The sequence below is a fragment of the Parasteatoda tepidariorum genome, chromosome 1, assembly GCF_982258835.1.
Source record: "Parasteatoda tepidariorum strain Cologne lab strain chromosome 1, Ptep-v5.0, whole genome shotgun sequence".
NCBI classification, from domain to species: Eukaryota; Metazoa; Arthropoda; class Arachnida; order Araneae; family Theridiidae; genus Parasteatoda; species Parasteatoda tepidariorum.
In genome coordinates, this window is record NC_141755.1 from 1,482,097 (window position 1) to 1,510,076 (window position 27,980).

General features: G+C 30.0%; 2 protein-coding genes across 3 annotated transcripts; one reads left to right on the plus strand and one right to left on the minus strand.

Annotated features, from left to right (window-relative positions):
• On the plus strand, positions 1 to 27,980 carry LOC107438836 (SPARC). 2 transcript variants are annotated; one of them, XM_016051221.4, is made up of 8 exons: positions 1 to 135; positions 20,817 to 20,888; positions 22,065 to 22,236; positions 23,869 to 23,984; positions 25,119 to 25,257; positions 26,307 to 26,517; positions 26,598 to 26,746; positions 27,698 to 27,980. In XM_016051221.4, exons 2-8 carry the CDS (start codon positions 20,829 to 20,831, stop codon positions 27,736 to 27,738), a joined length of 888 nt encoding a protein of 295 aa, XP_015906707.1. In that variant the 5' UTR covers positions 1 to 135; positions 20,817 to 20,828; the 3' UTR covers positions 27,739 to 27,980. The 2 variants fall into 2 exon arrangements, with proteins under 2 accessions (XP_015906707.1, XP_087014359.1); XM_087158233.1 differs by lacking the exon at positions 1 to 135 and adding an exon at positions 15,528 to 15,743.
• Positions 17,422 to 18,297, minus strand: LOC139425477 (uncharacterized). The gene has a single exon (XM_071180418.2). The coding sequence runs from the start codon at positions 18,295 to 18,297 to the stop codon at positions 17,422 to 17,424; it is 876 nt and encodes a 291-aa protein (XP_071036519.2).

Consider the following 27,980-nt stretch of genomic DNA (forward strand, 5'->3'; position numbering starts at 1 on the left):
AGAGCCATTTGTCTGTTTTAAAGCAAACCTAAAGGATTTTCCATCATGAATACCTTGAAGAGTCCTAACAGTGGTTAGAAAATACCAGCGTCTGCTCTCTGGCTGTCATCCTCTATTTTAAGACTTCCGGAACAGGTATTTAACTTCATTTATGTGCCGTTTGTTATTTACATACGTCAAAATATTTCTAACACCTGTTACACCAACTTCATTTTACAAAATAATGATACAAAATCAAATTAAAACTATGCACATCTAAAATGAACTTCTTACCTTAAGAAACAGGTTTTTTGATCTTATTTATAAGGATGCATTTTCAGGTGTTATCTTTGGCCAAGTATGGTTATAAAATATACACCTCGATGTAATTTTTTTGTTAATGGATTGCTCCAGAAATATGTTACAGTGAACCTGAAATACAGAAAACGAAATCTAAATATTAAATTTTTTTCATTGTTTATATTTTTTATGGTTGAAATTTTTATTGTTTATGTAATAATTTTCTTCTTTTTTTTTTTTTAAAAATTTTTTTAAAACTTGAAATAATACTTTAATTTTTCATACAAAAACATATAATAATTTTTCTACCGAGATATAACTATTAAACTCGAAATACAGGGGGGGGGGGTAGAGAAAAATTTAAATATTGGACAATAAAATATTTTCATAGCTTGTCATTTCATTTATTAATTTATTAAGATTTCTTTAAGAAGGATTTTCCTCATCTGATAAGTAAGTTTCAGAACGATTTACAAACCTATACTTTTTTTTTTTTTTTGAAGATTGTGAAAAGTCTCCTGATCTTCAAATGAATATAATTGATTTTAAGCTAACTTAACGCATCGGAAAAATTCAATAATTCGTCCATCTAGTAATATGCTACATTAAACAGGGGCAAAAAATCAAGATACGTGAATTTTTTTATTGTTTAGAGTTTTTATTGTTAATGTTTTCAATGTAAAAATTTTTCAGTATTTATCTGAGATTTTTTCAGTATTTATGTAAGATATTTTCACTGTAAAAAGGCTCCGAAAGAACATAATAATATTGAAATAAATCTAGTTCATTTTAACTTATTTTGCGCAACAAAAATATTTAAAAATTTCGATTTAAAAAACGTCATATAAAATCTAACTTACAAAAAATAAATAAATAAACAAATAAAAATACTAGAATTTTTTCATTATAAAGTTTACATTAAGATTTTTATTAAAAGAATGAAGTCCCAGAATCTTCAAGTCTAAAATAAATCCTATCTATTATCGACTAAAAATTTTTATATTTCTTTATAATGAAATACTTCATTTTGAGCTAGAAAAATTCAAGATATAAGAATTTTTCATTGTTTATAGAATATTTTAATAAAAAAATTTTAAAACAATATCTAACTGTTAAAAGTATCTTATTAGAAATAAAAATCTTAAATGAAACTAATCCATTTTGAAAATTTTAACTAAAATCAAAAAGCTTATGCACCGTTTTTCCTTATTAGAACTCGAGTAATTTAATGGAATAATGCATGACCATATTCGTTTTAGTTTGCTTTTCATGGTAATAATTTAGATTATTAATTATATCAGTATTAATAATAAATATTATATTGCGTTTTGTTTATAAGTCAATTTATTCTTTGTATATTTAATTTTTTTAACGTACATTCTAATTCAATAATTTGTTTTTCAATTTTATTTATTTATTTATTTTTTTGTGAGCAATGTTTTAAGACAAGATTTAATTTCCTAATACATCTTCTGTTCTTTTTTTAATGAGCATTTTTTTTGTGGCTAATTTCTACTCATTTAAATATAGTCCGTAATTTTCGCAACTAATAATAAATCAACACCATATTCCTCACATCGCTATATATTTATGATTCGCCTGATTTCTATGAAAACGTGTTTCATTTAAAATGTTTCTATCGTTTTTCAGTTTAATAATCAGAAATTTCTAACTAATGTACATTAAATATAATAATATACATTAAATGCGAGTATTTAATACTGCATATTAAATAGTTATCATTTTATAGTTATCGAATAATTTTTAACTCAATAACAATGAGATGCATATTTTTATTTTTCATCATTTTAAAAGCAGATTTTATACGTGTTTTAGCGAGTCAAAAAATATGAAATCCAAATTATTTAAGAATATTCTTTAAATGTAGGTACTGCGAAAATTGAAATAAAAATCATGCATCAAATCATCATCCTTATTTTGTATTTATATTCTAAAAATCAACACAACCAATCAACTGGTGGACAACACTTTATGACAAGCCTTTTCGCAACTTGCATTTTTTTTTTATATTTTTGAAAATAAGTTGTATTGTGAGTAATTTCATTTTCCGTTGAGACATCAATAAAACTATTAAGCAAACTGATGAATTGAAAATAATTAAATTTTCTATCTGTACTTTTTCGTAAATTAATTATTCAATTTTCTTTCAAAGTCAAAGCTGGCCAATCCTGTTTTAAATTGTAAAAAGTGTTATTGTTAGTCGATAAAAGGGATGGGCAGAATAATGATGCGGAAAATCAGCCGGTATTAATTTTATCTGTCTGCATTATTCAAGGATGAATGATGTATAGTGTTAAATGTCATGTATCAAAATGTGTTATGTCGCCATGATAGTTCACCAATTTGGCGAGCTATCATGGCGACATAACACATTTTGATACATGACATTTAACATTAATGTTAAATGTCATGTATCAAAATGTGTTATGTCGCCATGATAGCTCGCCAAACTGGCGAACTATCATGGCGACATAACACATTTTGATACATGACATTTAACATATAGTGAGATTAATTTCTTTACTTGTTTCTATGTTAGTCAACTGTGGCCCGACATTATAAAAATAATGACTTTCCTTTAAAATTTCATTTCAAATTCTGTTTTAAAATTTATAGTCAAACAGAAGTTTTAAGACCATACATTAACTATGCAAAAAAATGATCATATTAAATTTTAATAACTATGGGAATATATAGCATTCCGGGAAGAAAAACGTCCCAACTCAAAGATAAACTAAGTTTAGTTTAATTTGTTGAACTTTCAAAATTTTGAATATATTATTAACTCAATTCCTTGCTAATGAAGGTACAGGTTGCACCCATTGTTCTTGTTAAACTATTTGGACTGCAGTTTCACAATGAAAATTAACTTTCTTTTTACTCTAATGCGAAATCTGTTATCTTTCATAACCAACATTAAACTGCTGATCTACATCCGATTTGTTACTAACCGCATACAACTCCGTAGTTTTAAACACAGCCAGTAGTTCCCTTCTTTTTCTTTTTACTGTGGAACTCTAAAAAGATCGATCTTCTTTTGACAGAACCCAGAGAAGACATAATAAACAAATTTCATTAACAATAGTAATTAAAGAAATTTTTAATGTTTGAAATTTTATTATTATTCTAAGAATATTAGAGTGATCACGGTCAATACTATAAATCACAGGTTTGGACCGGCATCTATAGTCTAGTTCTCTTAATTCAAAAAAGAACGAAAATTACCGTTGAGATCAGAGAGACATACTTTTTCGGTTATTTTATTCCATGCAATTATATTCTTTCCTAAATACATATCCTTTACATTATCATATCTTGTTACTAAAAAAACTTCTTTTTTTTTTAAATTTGCTTTTTTTTCTTCAAGACTTAAATAATTTCATAAGCACAGAAATATTAATTAAATAATAGATCATTAATTGCAGTTAAATTATTTACAAGTTTTGAAATTCATGACTTGTTAAAAAAGTCCTTTTCTCAGAACCCCTGTGATTCTTGCACGGAACCCTAGGGTTCGAGGAACACCATTTGGAAACCACTGACTTAAAAAACAAAGAAACTTTCTGGATTTAGCTTTTGGAAAAACTACTCGTCTTCATAGAAGACTTTTTGAGAACCTTTAGACTAGAGGACACTATTAGAAGAAAACTACCGCAATGATTCTATCCATCTATCACTGACCCTCTATACACCTTGTCGAACACTATATGCCAGTCAAAAACAGTACACAAAGCATGCGAGTAGTCGAACTGAGGTCGCTTCTTTGGGACCATTCTGGCTTTGTTGTTCTTTAAATGGGTTGCCAAAAAAGAGAGCAATTTCATCCCGATGTAGATAACGTTTCCGCTCAGGCAAATTAAGAAAATCCACCCAATCCATGGATGAAACATTTCCATCTTTCCTATCGAGCCTGCTAAACTAATTGCCATTTGCGTTACATGCGAAAAAAACCTCCCACGGTTAGCCTGACGTCAAGGGGACTCTTACTCGCGATCCGTCTACCACTGAGGATATTTTACGTCAGCACTGTGGTCGATGCTGACGTAACGGCTCCACCGATCGCAACGGCAACGTAGATCAAAATCTGTTGCTGCGTTGCTTCCTATCTGTTGCCAAAGTCTTTCATATCGGTAGTTGGCAACGACTCTGCTTCTTGTCTCGCGCATGCTCAGAAGACTTATCACGTGATACGATTGCGTCATCTCCTGTTTCATTTCATCACTCTTGTTTTGTTTGAAAGCGCTAAAGTTCTAATTATTAAAATGGAAAGAGTAAATTTGAAAAAAGTTTATTTTTTAATATGCATTGTATATACATATTTTTTCATCTTATCTTGATTTTTTGTTTATTTTGTAAATTATATTACATATTTTTTTATCATTGAACTCAATATTTACTTGTATGAAAGACTGTGTTTTTATCATATTATTAAAGATTTCAGCTAATACGAACTTCCTATATCATTGTGATTTTTTATAGGGTAATGAAGTTTTTATAAATCAGTTAAGCAAAAATTTTAAATGCTAGGAATAGAATGTTAGATATATAAACCTTTTTAACCATAATGGTTACAAGTCATTACATAATTTAATATCTTTTTCTAAATATGATTCCGTGAAGATAATTGCAATAATTATTATTTTGAATGGAGAATTTACTTTATCTTTGATTTTTATTTATAAACTAGTGGGCTGCGCCCCCTGCTCGCTAACGCTCGCCAACCCCCGAAAATTGCTACGCAATCTTATATGGTTTGCTTCGCAAACCAAGCTCGCTTCGCTCGCTAATAACTAAGGTACATTGCAAAGACACAAAATTCTAAGAATTCAAAACAATCATTCAAATCCATATAACAACTTTAAAAAAAAAAAAAAAAAATTGCTACTTTTTAGTGAATACTAAGTCATTAAAATAAATTTGAATTCAAATAAATGACATGTAATTCGTTAAACCTATTAGAAACGCGCTATAGTATAAAATCTTAAAGCGTAACAACACGGCTGAGACTCATTTTTCAATGAATAACTAATAACAATAATAAAACAAATAAATTCGTGATATAAATCAAAAATCTTCAAATAAATTCGTAATATATAAATTTGTGAAAAAAAGCGCTTTCGACAAAATTCTAAAATAGAGACATATCGACAAAGACTACTCACTTCTGCCTAGCTTAAAGTTATTTCAGTTTCCGTTTTTAAAAGCGCTATATGTTGAGTCACCTCAGCTAGATTTGGCATGTGACATTTTTAGCGGCAATCATTGGTCGATTTTCTAGCTTTGCCATTCGGGGAGTTGTTATGAGGCTTTTTTTGTCTCCGTGTAAGAGAAATATATATATAGATTCGAAATTAGCTTATTGTCTTTCACAATAGTTTTACAGATGAAATTATGTCTTATCATATACAGTTTAATTTTTGTTAGTACAGTGTTCGGTTCAACAATGTCAGCAAGATACTTCTTTCCACATTCTCAGCAGTGATCAGTTTTTCTTTCCTTTAACATAATAGAATGATATGCAGATTACATTTTTCTACCATTTTTTTTGGATTATCTGCTGCAAACCATTGATGATATAATCAAATACTTGCACAATCAATACGATTTACTCTTCGCATAATCAAATATTCTGCAGACGACAAAAAAAACACACACACAATTTACTTACACACACAATTAATTGGGTGAATCGCTCAATTTTTTTTTAGTGCCAAAGCTGCAATTTAAATTTTAACTTAAAACGTTAATTTAAATTTTAACTTACTCCTTTCAAAAAGACTGTCTCCTCCAATCCATCTTTGGATCTTGCTAGACTGATATTGGATAATAAATGGATTTGAATGTAAAAAAAACTGTAGAAAAATTAGGTAAATAATTTTATGATTTTTTTTCTTATTTAAAAATACAAGGAAAGCACTGTTTGTTACAGTAATTAATAATTTGATTGTTAGAGAACCCATTATACAGCAAAATAATCGTAATTGCTTACATCAAAAAAAATGGATGAGGTTATGCTTTGAAAGCCTAAGAACGAGAATTCCAATTGCTTAGAACACAAGTTTTAAAATACTGACATATTTCTTAAAAAAATGTAGGTGAAAAATATGCCCTATTTAATCAGTATTGTGAACAAATATAGATAATTTTCATAATGGCTATTTAATTCATTCAAGTTATTCAAAGGATTAAGAAGTTAACATCACGTTTGGCAACAAAACTCTGAATATTTTTTTCTGACACTCAAACCTGTCGATAGCGAACTAATACTAAATCTAATAAAATCAACTACACAATTCTAAATAGTATTTTTTTTTTCATCTCTTACTAAATTTAATAGGATGATCAATCTTTTTCTTCTTTTTTTTACGTGTCCCAGATAAAATCCGCACGGCTATAGTCATATAACCACGGGCTGTTTCACACAAAGTCAATCAATTGCTCTTCTATTTTTCTTAATAATAAAATTGAAAACAAATTATACAATTCAAATCGCTGCTTTACTTTATTCACGTGTTCTGTTAAACACATCAAAACACAAGGGTTGGGAGCGGAAACTAGTAACGAATCTGATTGGCTACTAGGGTTGGCAACGGCAACAAAAGTTGACTCGTTTCTAAAGGATACTTTACGTCACAGCTGTAGTCGATGCGAACCGGAATGCGGAATACGTATCGACCCGCTATTTCTGGGATTCGAACCCGGGTCACCTCATTAGGCTGCGAAGGGCTCTGTCTCCTAAGTCACGACGGCTCTTCACTCTACCGATTCCCATAAGCAAAGGAAACACAATAAAAAAACTCAAAATCAAATTGAATGTTTGGTAAAAGTTAGAGGTTAATCGCCTTTCAATGATACTCTTTTTTCCCACCAGTCATCAAACAGGTTTCGATAGTGTCAGTCCCGCTCTCTTCATTAGTGATTCATAAGATTCCGATTACATATTTTTCCCGCTCAAATAATAATTTGTGAAACCTAATGAACACAGTTTTTTACTTCATTTTCGACAACGAGTGTAAAATGCATATATATATATACAGTATACTCGCGAAATCTCGAAAACCTTGTTATGTCAACAAAATGCTTTTAACCTTAGCATTACGTATCCACCTAAATACACTATCTGGACAAAAGTATCCGGACATACAGTGGTTATGGAGCATCCTGAGGCATAGGGTGTTCTCTTTCGCATCTCGATGACAGCCTGCATACATCTTTCTATCAGTTCTTGATAGGTGGCCATAGGAATTGACTTCCATCACAGCTGAAGTGAGTGGTTTATTTGACTGGCTACGTAATCTGAGCTCTCATTTGAAGGCCAGTCCAGTTTTGGAACACCCATTTCGTCAAACCAGCGATGGCGGGCCGATACGAATCCGTCTTGTACCGACCACAGATCGGACGTGAAATATCCTCAGTGGTAGACAGATCATGGGTGAGAGTCTCTTCGCCGGCAGGCTAACCGTGGGAGGTTCTCGTGATCTTCCTCTCCGTGTCACGCACATGCGGGTGAGTTCCATCCAAAAGTCCTCCGCGAAGACGACATGTTTCCCACTACTCGATTTAGGAGGTCCCTTGTCTTCTGGATGGGATTCAAAATGACGAGGCTACGGAGTTGAACATGAGTAGTCGTGAGCCCGAAAAACGGTTATAAACTATAAAATACAAACCACGTCTGTGCAAGCCTCGATGTGTGAATGGAGCCCTGGTTGGAAGACAAATGGTCCGACGAAATATTGCCATAAGAGTAGCATTGTCCACATACATGTCAGGGTTCATCTTTCCAACCACAGGAACTAACGGACCCATGCCAAACCACGAGAAACACCCCCCCCCCTACACCATCATGCACCATAACAACCGGGAGATGTCCAGATTGTGTATTCATTCGAATTCCCATGTCGAAAAGTTTCTAGTCAAAACCTTGTTGTGTCGAATACTTTTCGAAGTAAAAAAAAAGAATTTTTTCGGAAAAATCACTCAACGTGACTAAGTCCCAAGAAAAAATACTGCCCCCCCCCCCCTCCGTATTCAAACGTTTCATGAAATGCTCTGAGAACATAAAAAGGGATGACTTTTGACGCTATTTTTCGAATAGAAAAATGGATCGATGAGCCACTTCGAAAACGATGGCCACGATGGTTGAGTTTTTTTTTTTTTTAAAGATCCAAATTTATTGTAAACGAATTCTTTTATATTTAATGCTTAACTATTTTTGCGTTGCTTTTAAAAATAAAATGATCATTGCTGCATTGAGTCAACTATTATCTAAATATCTTTATTAGTACTTATTCTGATATTCCGTGACTACATTTTGGAATAATATTTAAGGATTTTTTTCTACTTTTAAAAACATATTTGGTTCTAAACTTGTTTATAATAATAATATTATATATATATATATATATATATATATATATATATATATATATATATATATATATATATATATATATATATATATATATATATATATATATATAGTTCAAAATGAAGAATAAAACAAAGAAAAATTATAGACATATGAAAAAAAAGGGGGTGGGAAATAATAAGTAAAAAAATAACAAACAACATATTATTTAAAAAAAATAAAAATATAAAAAATATTAGTTAAAAAACCTGAAAAAAAGCCGGAAAAACAAAGATATAATCTTTTCTTCAGCCCACACGATTATATCCGCAAAATAGAGTGCTTTCTGATATTGTATCAATAAAGCCAAAGCAAAATATATTAATACAATAGTGTGAGGAGCACTCAAAAAAATTTTTATAAAATAACTACATAAAAATAGATCATAAAAAGTAAAAATAACATGTAAAAACAGATAATAAAATAAAATAAAAAGAAAAAACATTAAAAAGGGGGGACTATAAAGCGAGTAGCAAAATCATAACAACTTACATGGACAGATATTTTTCAAGAATGATTTAAAAATGTTTTCGCAGAAAGATTGCCAGATTACAAAATATGAAAACAAAAGATGAAAGCAAAAGATGAAAGCAAAAGATGAAAGCAAAAGCGCAAACTGAGTGTAACAAGAGGGTTTTAAAGTGTCGTTCTTACTGCACTGCTGAAGTGATTTGTTATTCTGAGTTTTGATTTGTTAGTTACCAAGGATGGTCCCGAAATGGATGTGCGCAAGGTAATATTATACTGGATAATTTTAAAAATTGATCATAAATAGTTTTAGAAGATAGATGTTTATTTAAGAAAAAATATAAAATAGAAAAGAGAAACATAAATTGCCTGCTTTGCAAATAATTTTAGCCGCGGATTTGCACGATATGGATTAGCACATAGAAAAATTATTTAAATTATCAAAGAAAGAATTTTAATAGATAATTTTAACACGGATTTGCCCGAAATGGATTTGCACATGGAAAAATTAACAAAGAAAAAATTTTAGCAGATAATTTTAACCACGGATTTGCACATGGAAAATTGTATAAATTAATAAAGAAATTTTAAGCAAACAATTTTATCCACGGATTAGATTAACAAGGGAAATTATTTAGCAAAGGAATTTTTAGTAAATAATTCTAACCACGGATTTGCCCGAAATGGATTTGCACATGGAAAGATTAACAAAGAAAAAATTTTAGTACATAATTTTAGCCACGGATTTGCCCGAAATGGATTTGCACATGGAAAAACTGTATAGATTAACAAAGGAAATTATTTAGTAAAGGAATTTTTGGTAAATAATTCTAACCACGGATTTGCCCGAAATGGATTTGCACATGGAAAAATTATATAAATTAACAAAGAAATTATTTAGTAAATAATTTTGGCAATAAATTTTGGCCTGAAATGGGAAAATCATAAAAATTAACAAAAAAAATGTTTAGAAAATATATCCACCAAAATATACGATTAATTCAATGATTTTATATAAAATTTTATTACATTAGTTGGGTATCCATTGTTTTTTATCAGATTTTGAAAGAGTTTATCGATTTGTTTTTTGGATAAATAAATATTACTACATATTCTTTTAATTCTGTTCATTTCATTAAAAGTGGTATTTAAATAGTGATAAATAATGATACTTATTGTTTTTCTTAACTTTCTTAGTGTTTTCTTGTATTTATTTTTTTATTATATATATATATATATATATATATATATATATATATATATATATATATATATATATATATATATATATATATAGTATATAAATTATTTTTGTTTATCAATAATTTTTTGCAAATGAATAAATTAATTCTATCTCTACAAATAAATTTTTGAGATGAAAAAAAAAAAATATCTACCGGAATTTTAAATTGTGAAAACACTTTCTAGAAAAATTGCCACAACTATCTGTAGATCATTTCCATTTATATTTTAACAGCAGGGAAGTGTTTCATCTGTTTTCACTTCTCTTCCGCATAAATTAAGCCTAATAAAAAAAAAATACATTCACATTGTATAAGTTCTCAATCCATCCTATTATTAACTGCTGTTGAAAAATTATCATCGGTCAAAGGGAGAAAATTTCAGAACCACATGGTCATTGTTATACACTTCTGTCTGTGAGATGACAGATAAAACCAAAGAGAAATATTATTCTTTGCTGTAACATTAACTATTCGCACGTGTGCGTGTGCATAGCTTAGACTTTTGGGTCTGCTGCAGACAACCCTTTTCCACTTGCTTTAAAAAATTCCATGGCATCAGGGATGTAAAAAATATAACTGTCACTGCAAGAAAAATAATTTTTTTAAAAAACGAAGAAATCAATAAAAATACATTAAAATTAGTTCTCAAAATGAACGCAATTTACACTTTTTTACACTTATATTTTTTTTAAAAAATGCAACGTTAAATTTAAATGAATAAAATAATAAATATTTAACATTTACAAAATCGATTGCTCTATTTTATTGCTCGCAAAATCGGTTGGCAGAAAATCTATTATTATTGCTTTTATACATTATTATTTCAATGAGACACTGGTATAGCTAGCATTTAAGAACAAAAAGTACACTAGTAGTGAGCTAGTTTATTAAATATTATTATTTTTACAGCAAATTTGAATAAGAAAACAATAAAAGAGACAAGCAGTACAATCTGAATCATATTTCATCTAGTTAATGCTGTTCCATAAATGAATCGCAACATTCATGAGGAAAGATTTGCTTCAATTTCATAATTCTTAACTTGATGTAAAAAACAAAATTGTAAAAAAAAGGGTAGGAGAATAATAATAAGAGATGGATAAAGAATAATGTTTGCATTAGAAACCGTTCGAATGTCAGATTATTTATAATTATTCGTACAACACTGAACTTCATTGTTTTCACATTCATTGTTTGTTTGTTTTTTCTTCAGTCGAATACAAACAGAGTTAGTAACTAAACCTGGCGGCAATAACACCAAATGATCATATTAACTTACTTTTTCTGGTTACTATTATTTTGATCAAAGATGTGAATTTATGTCAAAGACGTTAAGTAGCTAACTTAGTGCTGGATCTAATTATTTTACTATTTTTTCAATTTATTCCTATTAATTTTAAACAAATGATATTTTCATTTTCAAGAAAAGATTTAAAAAAATAAAAAAAACTAATGACCCACTAAAAACCAACCTTAGTACTGACTGGCAAACTTTCTATGCTTTTTGGGAACATTTCTTCTAGTATTAACAAAGACGTTTTTGTGTCTGTTATGTTTCAATGTGTTCTTCTCAGCCCTATTTGCCAGATAGAGACGGTTTTTTATTTTCAGGAGAAATTCTGTTGTCAATGTTAAAAATTGATCCTAAGTAAGTTACTGTTTCAAATCTATAAGAATTTATTCTGTAACTGAGAAACAAATTAAGTGAAGTATTTTCGACATGTTTTTAATGTAACATGTAGCAGTTTCCTGCTTGACTTTCACATTAGATGAAGTGTGAGGTCACCAGTATTGATAATGAAGAACTAGAAAGGAATCAACAACTCCAAAGGAAGATTTGAACTTGGTGAATGGGAGTATTCTGTTCAGTGCAGAAGTAATGAGAAACACACGGTTTGGTGTGGAATAAAGAATTAGACACGTTAAAAATTGACATGAACTGAATGAAGATACTAAAAAAGTGAGCATGTTTTATCCATTTGATTTCGTTTCACCAGTCATGCTTTGTCCGAAAATAATGTTACTGAAAGCTTGGAATAAGCTGAGTTGAAGATATTGAATGTGAGTTACGAAAAGAGTGTGGTTTCAAGAGCTAACATACTTAAAAGCTCCAAGATATATTCAAGTAACGAGAAAAAAATCTCAGTAATACATACTTTTGTTGATGGTATGCAATTGTGATATTTCTGAGAGTTGAAAAAGAGGATCGAATTTTTCATGGCTTTCAACTCTCTTCGTATTGGCGTGGATACAAACTAGTCGGTATTTATACGCAATCGAGTAAATGGGATCAAGACACCCTGGAGACATGTGTCTGGGAATCCGGCAGGTTTGCCATCGTGAGGCTGTAATGCAAAACTTTCGTCAACGTGGTGGGAAGATCCATCTGAGTTAGAACATCATACAGACACAATTCATGCGATGAAGACGAGATTGAAAAAGAGAGTAGCGAAATCTTCAAAGGTACTACAAAAAAGTTTCGAGATATGAAAGCTTTGTTAGCATGGATTCTTCGCTTTGAACACAATAGTATGAGAAAAAAGAAATGGAGAATAGGTTGCCTAAGAATTTAATCATGATTTGAATCAGAACAGAAATTAATACGCATGATTGAACAGCGTCCGTTTCATTTAACTTGATTGGAATTTACACAATGTATGATTCTTCATTTTTAATTTGATTTAAAATTACTTCTGCGCATTACTACATGTAAATGATTCTAAAGTTCAAATGGAAAGCCACTTTGTACCAGCTCTTTCTAGGTAAGACTTTTGAAACATCGGCAAAATTCCGAAGATTCAGTTTTTAATTGGTTGCCACTCTATTAAATATTTTTCAAAAAGCGTAATAATTGGTAGTCCTCCATAGTAAAAGCGAATACTCAACTGTCTGAAAAAGACCAGTATTTAAAAATATTGTTTGGTTATCGACTCATCATTGATTTAATCGGAAAATATTGAATGATGTTCATTCATTTCCTTTCACCATTAGTTTGGATGAAAAATGCGATTGTTGCAAAAAATCTATGAACTAAATATTTTATGGATCGACTTTGAAAAGATAACTTAGTTCCTTTTTTTATGTCCGCATAAAACTAATAGATGAAAAATTATACCCGAGTTTAAAATAAAACTTATCTAAAGCAGTTCGTTGTTGATTCCTTTATAAGGAGAAATTTTACTCAAGTCGTTATCAGGGAACGGTACTCTCGTAAAAAGGAAGCACAAATTAAACACTGTTATCAAATTTTATCTTATTGGATACACAGATTTCATAATTCTTATCAGGAAGATGCAAAAGATGAAACTGTGAATGGTTCGGGGGAGGTAGCAGGTGAATGAATAATAGTTTTATATTTAACTCAAAAAATGATTTTTGCATTAAAAAGTTATACTTTTTAACCTCACCTCCATTTCGGCAACAAGGCAAAAGCACAATCTGCCAAAGTGGGGATATTTTGATGAATTTTTTATTATTCGTACTACATTGAATTATTCTTAAGTTATAATAATTCATATTTTGTTCTAACTAAACACGGTAGCAATAACACCAAATGATCAGATTTCCTCTCTCTTTTATTACTATTTTTGCCATGTTTTTGGTGCAGATGGTAACTCAGACGAAATACTATCAGGTGACCAGATTTATTGGGCCAAACACAAGCAAATTTATTGAACAGAAAGCTTAACACTTCTTGATTTTCTTTTTCATAAAAAGATTTTTAAAAAATGCATATTTTTTCTTCTATTAGAAATTAGTTTCATTGTTATAATTACATCGTAAGAATCTGAAATAAGAAAAAAAAATGCGTTTAACTTGTAAAAAACTGCACTTACAGAATTTTGTAAAAATATTTAATTACGCATACTTGTACATGTTACCATTCCACAAGAACAAAGGGTGTAAAATTCTAACTTATTCGCCATGAAATTTTTCTAAAAATAATAATGAATCAAATATATATATATAACAGGGCAACAACCCCGTTATTTTTGGTAGTGTTTTTAATTTACATTAGTATAAATCATAAGCCGATAGATTTTAACAGGCTTTATTTGAGTATGGTGTAAATAGAAATCTCACCCACTCTCCCAGCTGGAGGCGGACGGACTAATATCAAGACAGTAATGGCGAATCTTAGGTTGGCAACATTGTACAGCGAAAGTCACGTAAAAACAATCGCTCCTGCATTAAGTACTAACAAAAAGGAGGTAAAAAGGCTCAGTCGCTACATACCTTATAACCCTACGCATTATGGATAATCATTTAATGCTTCATAATATGGAAGTGAAAGAGAGAAAGATTTTTAAATAATTCCTCCTTTGAAATATAAATCTAATTATAATTCAATGATATGTTTTCAGCCTTGAAGTCCCAAAATAGAATATCTCTATACACCTATTCTTTATCAAAGACCTTTTTCGAAAACGAAAGAGTTTTAATGCTTTTATTAATACAAAAGTATTTATAATTTTTGTATTACATATATAATATATTAATTCTTTAAATCAGAAAGGTTAAAAAATTACTTAATCTTTAATAGAAATCATATAATTAAACAAAAAAAATGCTTACATAATTATAAATAAAAAAACATTTCTATGTGTAAAAAAAGCGTCAGAGAGGTAAAAGATTCATATTCTTTTAATAACAACAAACAAAAAGTAAACATTAGAATAGCCAAAACAAAAGAGTAGGCACGGCTTCTATTAATTCAAAACATAAATTTTCTACATCCAGCCCACTCCAATGCATTGGTTTAACGATGCATTCTATTACAAATAACCATACAAATGTTATACACTTACAAAAAAGCATTTAATGAATATTTCAAACAAAGAATAAAAAAAAGTAATCAATCACTTTCTAATAAGTAAAGTCTTTTAATGGGTCTATTTACGATACTGTTTTTTAATTGGATTTCACATGACCTTATTCTACTATCTTTGCCTGGAAAAATATCTTTTATTCGACCTAACTTCCACATTAATCTTTTAACATTATCTTCGCGTACAATTATAACATCACCAATTTTAAAACTTGCAATATTTTTGGGCATTTTATGCATCATAGCAGATCTTAATTCTAGCAAATATTCCTTTTTCCAGCGTTTCCGAAAATGTTCTATCATCATAAGCCTATGTTTCCATCTTTTTGTTAATTCTGCTTTTGAAGACTCTAATTTAGAACTGGAGGATGGTAAAACGGTTAATTGATTACCTATCATGAAATGCGAAGGACTTAAAGGATCCGGTTCATTAATATCGTTATACATATAAGTTATTGGTCGAGAGTTAATTACAGCTTCAATCTCTATAAGTACAGTAAGTAATTGCTCAAAAATTAATAAAGATTTATGTAATATTCGTCTTAATGCAATTTTAACTGATCTTACCAAACGCTCCCAAAAATCACCCCACCATGGGCACCTTCGACAATAAACTTCCACTCAATTCCTTGCTTTTCTAAGTATTGTAGAAATTCGTCATTTTTACACAATTTGAATAGATATTTAATTTCACGATCAGCAGCTTTAAAAGTTTTGGCATTATCTGAATATATTATTTTACTAATGCCCCTGCGTCCAAAAAACCTTCTAAAAGCCTGAATAAAACTTTCAACTTTTAAACTAGACACTAACTCTGAGTTACAGCACATGTAAACAATGCAATGTAACACTTAGAACCATCCCTTAAATAAAGGGGTCCTGCAAAATCGATGCCTGTTATATTAAACGGTGGAGATTTTTCGATTCTGTCAACAGGTAGATTACATGTTACTTGCTTACCAGAAGTAACACTAAATCTTCTACAAATTTTACATCGATATGTAATCAGATTTCACGAATTCCTTTCACTATCCAAAATTTACTTCTTATTAGCAATAAGGTGTCATTTACACCAGCATGCAAAACCCTTTCATGACAATCCTTAATAATTAAAACAACAAAATAATCATTATTAGGTAATATTATTGGACACTTTTCACTAACATCTAATGAGGAATTAACTAAATGACTTTTAATTCTCAGAATCTTATTTTCATCAAGTTTGGGATTCAACTGAAATAGTTTAGAATTAGAATCGATTTCTAAATTATTTTTTAAACAATTAATTTCATTCGCATAGTATTTACATTGAACAGTTCTTATCCAATAATTATTTGATTCACTTACTTCAGTACTCGTAATTGCCCCATTTTGTTTTACACAAGATCTTAAATTCTTAATGAATCTAAAAATATAGGATGTTACAAGCAATATTTTACATGAAGTTATAAAGTTCTCAACTTTGAGCACAGGATCTGGATCAGCACTTGCAATAAAATAAGTATTTCAGTTTGGACATCGTCAGTCATTAAAAACTGACTATCATCAGTGGCAATCATTCTGGTTCCGATAACAGCAGCCATCAATTCTAGTTTAGGAAGAGACAATTATTTTAATGGAGAAACGCGACTTTCAGCTATCACTAACTGTGATGATCTAGATGTTGAAGTGGCAGATATCAAATAAACTGTAGCTTCATAAGCACTTTTGATTGCAACAAATAAAGCAGTGTAATTCATCACGAGATGGATCCAAAACTCTATTTAGCCACCTAGGAACCACAATTTGTTCTAAAAAAAGAAGTTACTCGTACCATTCTTGCCAATTTTTATCGATTTCAGGAGGTACAGTATCGTCTTAATCAATTTTCAATAGCTAAAGTTTTTGGAACATGATTTTGACTTGGATCATCAATGAGGACAGCCATCCGAAAAGATCGAAAATTCTTGAAGTAGCTTGCAATAAAGTTCGTTTTATACGAGGGTTAGAAATTATAAAATTAAAAATTTCTCCAGTTTTAAAATTAAAACAGTCATTCGACAAGTCCCACTTCAATCCAAGAACTTTTACTTCTTCGGTTCCATCAGCTTGAACTTCTGAGCCATATATTTTGTTGTTCAAAATTCTTCAGTTGGATTTCCACTTCACGAGGTTCATGGAGACCTGCTTAAATATTAGGGTTGCTGTACTTGCGATGCTTCCTCTACAGAATTCGTTGAATACACAACATCATCAACATGCATGCAAGAATTTAACAGCTTAGTAGTCATGGGATAAATATTTCGAAATTTCTTCAAGTGATGACGTATAGTTGCTGCTAGTAAAAAGGGGCTTGATGTTGCTCCAAACATCACACGAGTCATTCTGTAAATTTCAAATTTTGTATTGGGAAACTTACGAGTCTTCTGAAATCTCAAGGCATCACGATCTTCTGGTGAAATTGAAATTTGTAAAAAAGCCTTTTGAATGTCGGCAATTGCAGCAATTTCACCTTTACGATAATTCAATAAAGCTATCAGTAAATCAGGAACTAAGTTGGGTCCTTGCAATAAACAATCATTGAAAGAATGATGACCTTTTTCTCTGTATGAAGTATCATAGACTACACGCAGTTTTGTTGTGGAATGATCTTCTCTAATTACAGCCCGATGAGGAACGTAATAAGTTTTCTTTGAGTTAAAAGCATTCTTTTCTGTTTTTTCTATTATTCTTTCCTTCAGTTGTTCATTCATTACGTTTTTATACTGTTCGAAAAAATAAGGATTGGGCGTAAATCTCTTGATCAATTTTTTCATTCGGTTTTCAGCATTATGAAAATTATCATGTAAATCAACTATATCATTCTTCCATGGAAGGTTTACTTCATAACGGTCATCTCTTATGCGAATAGATTGTTCAAATAAAGAAAGTGCTTTTATATCTTCTTCTTTTTCATCCAAGACCGGTGCTATTCCTAACGATTCTATTTCCCAGAAAGATTTAATATTATTAGATGGCTCATCTAAATATAAATTTGAACTAACAGTCATTGATCGTAAATCAGATCTCATAACGGAATCTTGAATACACCATCCTAATCTAGGCTCTACAGCAGTGGTTTCCAACTGGCGGCCCACGGACCTTATCCGGCCCGCGAACTAAAATATATTATTTGTCATTTTTTGCGGACAATTTTCGTAGAAAATCTATATGGGTTTTATATACTTTTAAGTTTTGCGTCTTAACAATTTGATATCTGTTTCACATTAATTATTTGATACATAGGTGCACATTAAAGTTATTGTAGCCAGAATTTCTTAATATGCAATTGAATATTTTTAAAAATCTACTTCTTATTTAAATTTGTAATTCAAGACTTTTGTTTTGTACAGCCTATTAAAAATCTGACAGTAATATTTAACGTTCCTTCAAACATAAAAAAAAGAGTCCTATATAAAATTTTGATAAAGTTGCGGCCCGCCATTTGACTGGTGTTTTTAATTGCGGCCCCCGACCTCATGTAAGTTGGAAACCCCTGCTCTACTGCAACTAATGCTTCAGTTATTCGTTCGATTTTTCCAGTAAACATCACTTCCAATAGCACTGAAATTTCATTTGCGTTATACAGTTGGTGATCACATCATTTTAATTTCATGACCAAACATTTTAATTTCAGCAGCAGCAATCACGGGATACTCAATAGCTTCAACAATAACAAACTTATCAGGATTAATTAGATCAACAAGTTTCAATTTCCTTCTACGACTACTTACACTCTTACTAGATCCAAATTTTTGAATATTAAAATCAATTTTTCCTGTAACAGGCAAATTTAACTTTTTCGATAACTTCTCACTTATAAAAGATGTTTGGCTACCTCCGTCAAGCAAACATCTAACTAAACATTCAGCCTTGTTCACAGTAACAGCGTTAACAGTTTGTAAAATTGCATTTGAATTCTGTTTCACAGAGTTTTGCACAACATGAGATCCATTATTTTTATTTACGAGCAATTCTTTATCATTTTTCAGGCTGTTTTATACAAACAGAATAATGATGCTTTTGTTTACAGTGAAAACAAGCAAGATTTCTTTTCATGCAATCCGAAGAAATAGATAAATGTCCTTTTCGAAAGCAACTGAAGCATCTACCACTTTTCATTAAAATTTGTCTTTTCTTATAAATATATTAAATTCATTAAATTTAAATTTATCGTGATTCTTAGAACAAAAAATACATTTCAAATTCAATGTTGTTAAAGCAAAGGCGCTTACCTTTGGTTTTCTTTAATTCCAAGATTTTTCTTCTACTTTCGATTTTAGAGTGAATTTAAAATTTTCGTTAAGATTTTCTTTTCTTAAATTTTTTGAGAGTAATTTCGTTTCTAATAAATTTTAACAATTCCTCAACATTCCAAGTAGAATCCTTCGTTCTTTGTCGGTTAAAATCCAAAATTATATCTTCAGGAATCAGCTTCATCAATATTGGACACTGGACAGAGTCGATTTCCATAGGTTTCAGACATCACGTTTAAAGACTTTAAACTTCGTATTTCAATTTCAATGCTATCGTAAAGTTTCCTCAGCGCATCAACATCGCTAGAAACCTTTACTGCAGTTAAATTTGACAGTTCGTTCATGTGAGCATTAATAATTATGTCACTTCTTCCATAGCGATCTTGTAAAATATCAATGGCTGCAAGATAATTAGAATCACAAACCGAAAGTCCATTCACAGCTCTTGCCGCAGTTCCGCCAAGATATAACTTTAAATACATAAACTTATTGACAGTTTTCAAAGTCTTATTTTCGCGAATAGTCGATTAAAATTGTTCCCAGATGTTATACCATAGTTTAACATCACCGTAGAATTTTTCGATATTAATGTTCGGTAATTTTACGTGAACATTTTGAAATTCATCAGTAATAATTTCGATTGAAATACTTTCGTTATCGTTCTTACGGTTTTCCATATCCAACTTGGCATTCGACGAAGATAAAATTCGTTTTTAAAACAATAATCTTATCAGAATATTCTTCCGATTGTTCGTATTCCTTTTCAATTTTGTCAGCATCAATCAAATCTTCAATTTTCAAATCCAGTTCCTTCAATAAAGATTCCTTTTCAATAAGTTTACCCAGTATTTCATTTAAAATTTCAATGTTCGGAATTTCATTTTTTATTTCATTTTCGATTTCGCCGAACAATCTGGTCGTCGATGCTCTGACAGCACCTCGTTTCCGCTTCCGTTTTGAAAGTTCAGTAGACATTTTCGAATTCAGAACAAATTAATCGAATAAAGAAATAATTTCAATATGAAGTTCGAAATCAAATTCAAACGAACCCCTCTTCAGTAATAAATATTTTCAATCATCTTCTTGGGGTTTTCGGCACCATGTAAAAAAAAGAGTCAGAGAGGTAAGGGACTCATATTCTTTTAATAACAACAAAACAAAAAGTAAACATTAGAATAGCCAAAACAAAAGAGTAGGCAACGCCACCTATTAATTCAAATCATAAATTTTCTACACTATGTAAGACCTTTATGAATTCACTGCAGTTTTCAATATTTTCGCTTTCTTTTTTTTAGATTGCTTAAACAATGCACCTGTATAAAATTTTCATATTGCTTCTGATAGTTGGAATTGCTGCATCTAAAAAGGTAACTTTGTTTATTCAATACTCATGTTCGGAGAGTACTTCTTAAAAAAAAAATAATAATAACATACAAAACTTTAAATGATTTATATCTAGCTTAGAGCTTTACAAGTATCATTTAACGAATCTCTTTAACTGTAATTCCTAACAGTATATTAACGCAATTTTCACCATAAAGTAATAATTGTAAAACGGTCAATAAGATAAAATACCGATTTAAATACCTTAAAATGTAACGTAGAATTGCGTTATTCTAATAATAATAGTAAAAATAAAAAAAAATCCTCTTTATCTGCTAATTTAGAAAACAAACAAAATCAAAAACGTAATAATAACGCTACATGTAAATACCTTTAAATAAGGGATGCAAAAATATTTGAAGGGAAACAATACTTTTATGACTTACAACAATTTTATGCTGATGACAAACAAATATAAAAGTGTGGAAAAACTGGATACTACCATGCGACTTTCAGACCCATAAAAATGTACCGACAACAATGAAAAACTTTGATAGATCATTATGTCATATAAAGATACATTTTTAAAAATAAACATAAAACCGCCGATTATTCTAAAAGAAATTGTCCAAGTAAAACAATTATAAGCATTGGACAAAAAAAGAAAAAAAAATCAGAAAAGCATTGAAAATAAAATTAATTTGTATAAGAAAAGTAGAATTCGACTTTAAACATCACACTCGATCTACTATTTAAGATATGACTAATAACATTTATACCAATACACATAAGTACGATTTTTTTAGGTTTTTTGATGCGACATATCTATCCAAGAATTTAAACGTCAAAAACTTGTCAACCCTCTTTACAAAGTTATCTTTTGATAAATTTTTCTTCTCGGGGTTACAAATTTTGCAATCGTTCTTCCTTTTGAAATAGAAAATTTTATGTTAGTTTGTAAAGGAAAAGTAATTAAATATTCAAACTTAAACATTGAATGCAATGTGTTATTTTAGATACGAATAATAATATTCATACAATTACATAAATCCAATTTTTTGAGATTTTTGATGCACAGTTTTGGGCGTGGCGGATTTTCCCAATCGTCAAAAATGTTCACGGTCAAAAATTTGCCAATCCCATTCTAAAAATAATCTAAACAATATTACTGTGAGCAAATTTCTTCCTTTCAACAAATTTCTTCCTTTTTTGAAACTAAGGTCAATCGAAGAAAAGAAAAAAAGCATCTACTCAAAGAAACGACTCCGGCTGAGAAGGATCTTCTAGATTTTTTGAACGATGACGAAATCGATGAAGAAAAGAAAAAGAAATCTTTAGAAAATGAAATAGAGCTGGACAAATTCGACAACAATGAAGGTGGATACGTAGAAGGTAAGCAAATAAAACATTAAAAAAAAAGGCTGAAAATTTACTTATTAATATTTCAAAATCAACTTTTTTTAATCTCTACTAAGAGTATTTTTTAACGGGGCATTTTAACACTTTTTTGGCATGGGTTCAATTTTTGTGTGAAATTTTTCTTATATTTTTGCCTGCAGCCTTGTTACCCCTATATGTAACTTTTTCTCCTTTTTGAAGAGACCGGTTAGAATATTAAAAAGTAAAAAATCTTTAAATTTATCAATGGAAATCTTATCGATTCATTTATGGGTATAAACCAAAATCACTCTTTCTAAAAGCGAAATAATTAAATTCAAATGGTATAATTTGTGGCATTATTTTTTTTTTGTATTCTACAACAGGGTTTCCCAAAGTGTGGTACGCGTACCCCCAGGGGTACGGGAACAGTTTAGCGGGGGTACGAGTTCTTATGCAAAATATCTTGCAACAAACGAAAATTTCAAAAAATTTTATTTAAAAATAAAGCTAGCCATGAAAATTTATGATTACGTATTTTTCTATTGGCTATTTTTTTGCAGAGTTAACAGTTAATAATTAATGGTATTAAGAGCCAGCTGTGATTTTTAACTTTAGTGCAATTTTTTTATAGTAAAAAAATGCGTTCATTTTTTTATTAGTGGTACACAGCGTTACGAAAAATTTAAAAAGGGTACATTAAAGTCATAAGTTTCGGAATCACTGTTCTACAAGAATCATTTTATCATTCCGATATTGTTTTATATTTTTTTATAATCCTAACATTTCTCAGCCTGTTTTAATGCTTTATTTTACTTTTCTAAATACAAAAACTGTCTCAAAAAAAGTATAAATCTTTAAGTTACCATTTCTCCAAAAAAAAAAAATCCTGTACATCTTAATAACAGGTGTGAATAGTGTCCTTTTTTACGTTTAGTGACTAGTAATTTTAATTTAAAATTCTTTCAGAAGAAATTATGTTATTCACTTTTTTGAGAAGGAATCACATGACTTTTGATCATGCTTGTGTATTGTCGACCAGTCATTGCCTTATAATTAAATCCATTACTACTATTATACAAGACGATTATTCGTTTCATTTTTATAGCGTTAAAAAGGTAATCTCTGGAAGGACTGTTTAAGGATCCTTCATAAAAACCTCTTTTCAAAATACTTCATTCGAATCTTTACTAAGCTTAAAACTCAGAAAACGATCCTTGCAAAAATATTTTTTTTTAAAGGCATGATTAATATTCCACTTATTAACATCTTTTAATGCAACATTTTCAAACACATTAAAAATAGGCAACTTTGAACAAAAACAGATTTACGTGGACCCAAAAACTTACAGTAGATTAATTTTAAAGGAGTGAAATTATTTTATTTTGTAACAGTAAAACTTTTGTACATAAAATTATAAATTTTCTAGAAATAGAACTTAAGTTTTCGACTTATAATTTTCACGAAATTGCAAACTGCTTTTCACCCAACTCCAAAAACAGGCGTTTAGGGAGAAAGAGAAAAGAAAAAAAAGCTGGATTCGCTTCCAAATATAAAAAAATGGCAGCTAAAATTATTTTTGATAAAAGAATTTTGAAGGACAAAATAAATAGTTTGAGGAAAGAAGAGTTATGATTCTTTTTACAGATCCATGTGCCAAACACAAATGCGGACCAGGAAAAGTGTGTGAAATGGATTCGGATGGAATAGCCCAGTGCAACTGCATCAAGAAATGCCCCGACGCATCCGATTTCAGAAGAAAAGTAAGAATCACTTTGCAATCATTATTTATTGTATACTTTTGCTTTAACTTTCTCGAGTCTCAGAGGAATTCTAAACAAGTTTCAAGTGAATCTTAGAAATAACCACGTTATTAACTGTAGATAGTGACATATTTATAGCATTGTTCAATTGCAAAATAATCCATTTCAGACCTTACGACAATTTCAATGACCTTCTAATCTTTATGACTAAACAGCTCAAAAATTGTCCAACTTAAAAAGTCATTAAAATGTTTCTTCATACCTGTTTAAACGATTCATATATCTCAATTTTAAATATAAACATCGACGAATCCTTTTCCATAAATATTGTATTTCAATCTCACTCACCCTAAATTTATATTCAGATTATTGCTTTCTTATTAAATAAATAAAACTAAAAAAAAAAAATAGGTTGAAAATCTAACAACAACAAAAAAACATATAACAGCATAAGTCTTAAACTTATACAGAGGAAGATTTGAAAATAGATCCCTTGAACGTAATCGATTTTATCAACGACAAAAACCCAATCGAGTTAAACTGACTTGCGTCTTTTAGTTGAGATGATTTTTATTTTATTTTATTTAATAATCGTAGTTGAACTGCCGACCCAATTTTTTTTTAAGGTTTATTACTAATGTTTAACTCCGTAGCCATGTCATGTTGAACTCAATCCAGAAGACAAGGGAACTCATGGATTAAGTATTGGGAGAAATTTTTTCTTCGAAGAGGACTTTTGGATGGAACTAACCCGCATTTGCGTTACGTAGAGAGGGAAACTGCGAAAACCTCCTACGATGTGCCTGACGCAAGGGGACTCTAACCCACCATCCGTCTACCACTGAGGATATTGTACGTCAGCACTGTGGTCGGTGCAAGCCGGTTGCGGAATGCGTATTCTAATGATTCAAACCCAGTTCACCTCATTGGAAGGCGAACGCTCTGTCTCCTGAGCCATCACGGCTCAGTCGAGAGAATTAAAAAATAATAATAATAATAATAAAATAGAATACTATATCTGGGGATTTAATCACTTTCATCCAAAAACTTGAACAGCCAACCCATAAGTTGAAACTAAAATTTTTTATAAGCAGCATTTGCTCTTAAACTAATAAAAAACTGATCTCATTCCAGGTGTGCAGCAATCACAATGAAACATGGGATAGTGATTGTGAATTATATCAGATGAGGTGTTTCTGTACAGAGGGAATGGATGGCTGCAAGTTCAACAAATACAAACATGTTCATGTCGATTATTATGGTCCTTGCAAAGGTACTAAACAAGGTTTTTCCTTTTCTAATAAAACAACTTTTTAGCAACTTTTAATTAAGAATATGGAGTGTTTTCAATGTGGAAATATAACAGCAGAAATCTCTATTTTTTCAATAGATATTTTAAAGCTTATTGTAGGTCATATTTAAGAAATTGAAGGTTACAGGACATAGATTCGTTATTGTAATTTAAGATTTTGGCCAGATTAGCAAAAAGTCTATGCATGCATTTCTATGTATTTACTTTTTAAACATGTACTGGTTGTAGTGCAGAAGGTATACATATCTTGTACAAGCATAGGAGGTGAGATCCCTTGTACAAGGGTTCTATCTTCAGTGGTAATTAAAAGCTACACATTGTTGATCTCACTGCCGTTCTATTAGTCTCAAAATTGTAGAGACCTTAAACTACATGATTCCCCTTGGTAAACAACTGGCTGTTGTACGAAGTCATCGATTGTGTGGAACCAAGTGTTTTCTATCTAACTACAAAGTGGTTCAATACTTCACTCATTCATGCAAAGATGAATGTTAGCAAAAGAGATATAACTCTGTAACTAACAGTAAAAATAATTTTCATATTTATGCTGTGAGGGAAGTTTCAAAATTTGTTTAAGACATCATAATTTCAATTAAACCCTTTGACACAGATGAGACACCTTTTCATATTTTTTACTGACGTTCTAATGATTTCTTTCATAAAAAAAAAAAAAAAAAAATAGATCCGATTGGCGGAATTATATTTGTACTAAAATATAAAGTAGTTTGAAATTTTATTTTTTCATTCATATTCAAAAACTTATCAGTAGTTGATTTCGTAAATTAAACAAATTTCAACGATAATTAACTAGCTGTAAATTTGAAAAATTATTGTTCGAAAGTGAGAGGTGTTTGGGGGAAGATTTTACCTTAAAAGACACCGGTGTTTTCTGATGTATTTCATAACCATAAAGAGCTAAAATGTTAAATATAATAATATTCACTTATTATGACCTAAATTAATACAGAAATATGTTTTTTAAAAATCTTGCTTCAATTTCTTTTTTGTAGATATTGGTAAATGTACTGCTGATGAATTAGAAGACTTTCCAAGACGCATGCGAGATTGGCTTTTTAACGTCATGCAAGAACTGGCTCGCAGAGAAGAATTGCATGGCACAACATTGAAACTCGAACAAGAGGCTGAAAAATCACATGATAGGAAGTGGGTCAATGCTGTTATCTGGAAGTTCTGTGATCTAGACGTACATCCTCATGACAGGTAAGAAGGTCTAAACAAAAAAAAAGCATTTAAATGAAGTTGTAGAAACATAGCATAAACATGGCGAATTTCACTCACAGGCATGTTTCAAGACATGAGCTATTTCCAATCCGAGCACCCCTCATGGCCATGGAACACTGTGTCGCTCCATTCTTGGACAGTTGCGATGTAAATGATGACCACAAAATCTCTTTATTTGAATGGGGAAATTGTCTTGGTCTTAAAGAAAGTAAGTATTTTTAGAATATACTAAGTTTCTTTGAACAAACGAAAATATAGAAAAAAAATCCATACTTCTTATAGTTTTAATTTAAAAACATTCGAGTGATAGTGTTCAATTTTAACGAATTTATTAGATTTCAACAATCAATTCTTTTTCTAAGTCCAAGAGAAACTTTTATTTAATGAAGGAATTATTTAAGGTGGTATTTTAACATCAGTTAGAGAGTTAAGATCAGTTAAGAGTTATAATGAAACAAGCAAATATATTGGAAAAATTTAATCTAAGAAAAAAAATGGCTTATTACCAAAACAATCTTAAAATGAAAAAAAAAAAAAAAACATCTAGTTCTAGAAAATCTCAAAATAAATCGTTCTTATGCGAAATATCTTGCAACAAACGAAAGTTACAAAATATTTTATTTAAAAACAAAGCAAGACATGAAAATTTACGTCTTTTTCTGTTGGCTATTTTTTGCAGAGTTAATATTGAGTGGTGTCAACAGCCAGTTGTGATTTTTAACTTTCGAGCAATTTTTTTTATAGTAAAAAATACATTCATTCTTTATTTGTGGTTCACAGCTTTGCGAAAAATTTAGAAAGGGTGCACTTAAGTCATAAGTTTGGGAAACACTGCCTTAAAAGATAGCCAAAAATGTATTTTTTATTCATGTAATAAAAAATTTATTATGATTATTTTTGTAATAAAGAAATAAGAATGGAAAATTAGATATTCTAAATCTGTGATAAATTTTAAAGTAAGAATAATTTTTCTATAAATGAACGTTTATTATATGTGGTAAAACTGTAAAATTTGAAGAACTTATTATTTTTAGTTGGCTTCCTGTCCTGCCAATTTACTTCACTTTTTATACTGGCATGGCAGAGCGTTTTACCAATTTCATGTAAAGTTTGAATTTAATGTTTTTCATATTTTTACTGGAACTCGATTCTTTTTCAGATGAAATCATAGACAAATGTTCTATAATCCACCAAGAATAAATGAAGTGAAAAAAACAATCAAAACCGCCAAGATTTTGAGCTTAATCTTTTCGTATCAAATTCAAAACTTAAGTGATTACATTTTATTAACGTGTAAAAATACAATGCTTTGTGTATTGATAGAAATTTAACACTTGTTTGTGATATCTTTATATTATTGCATGCAATCACTGCCACATTACGAATGACTGTTTGTGTATGTATTTTTCTTTTTATTGTTTAAAAATAAACAACTCTTTTCA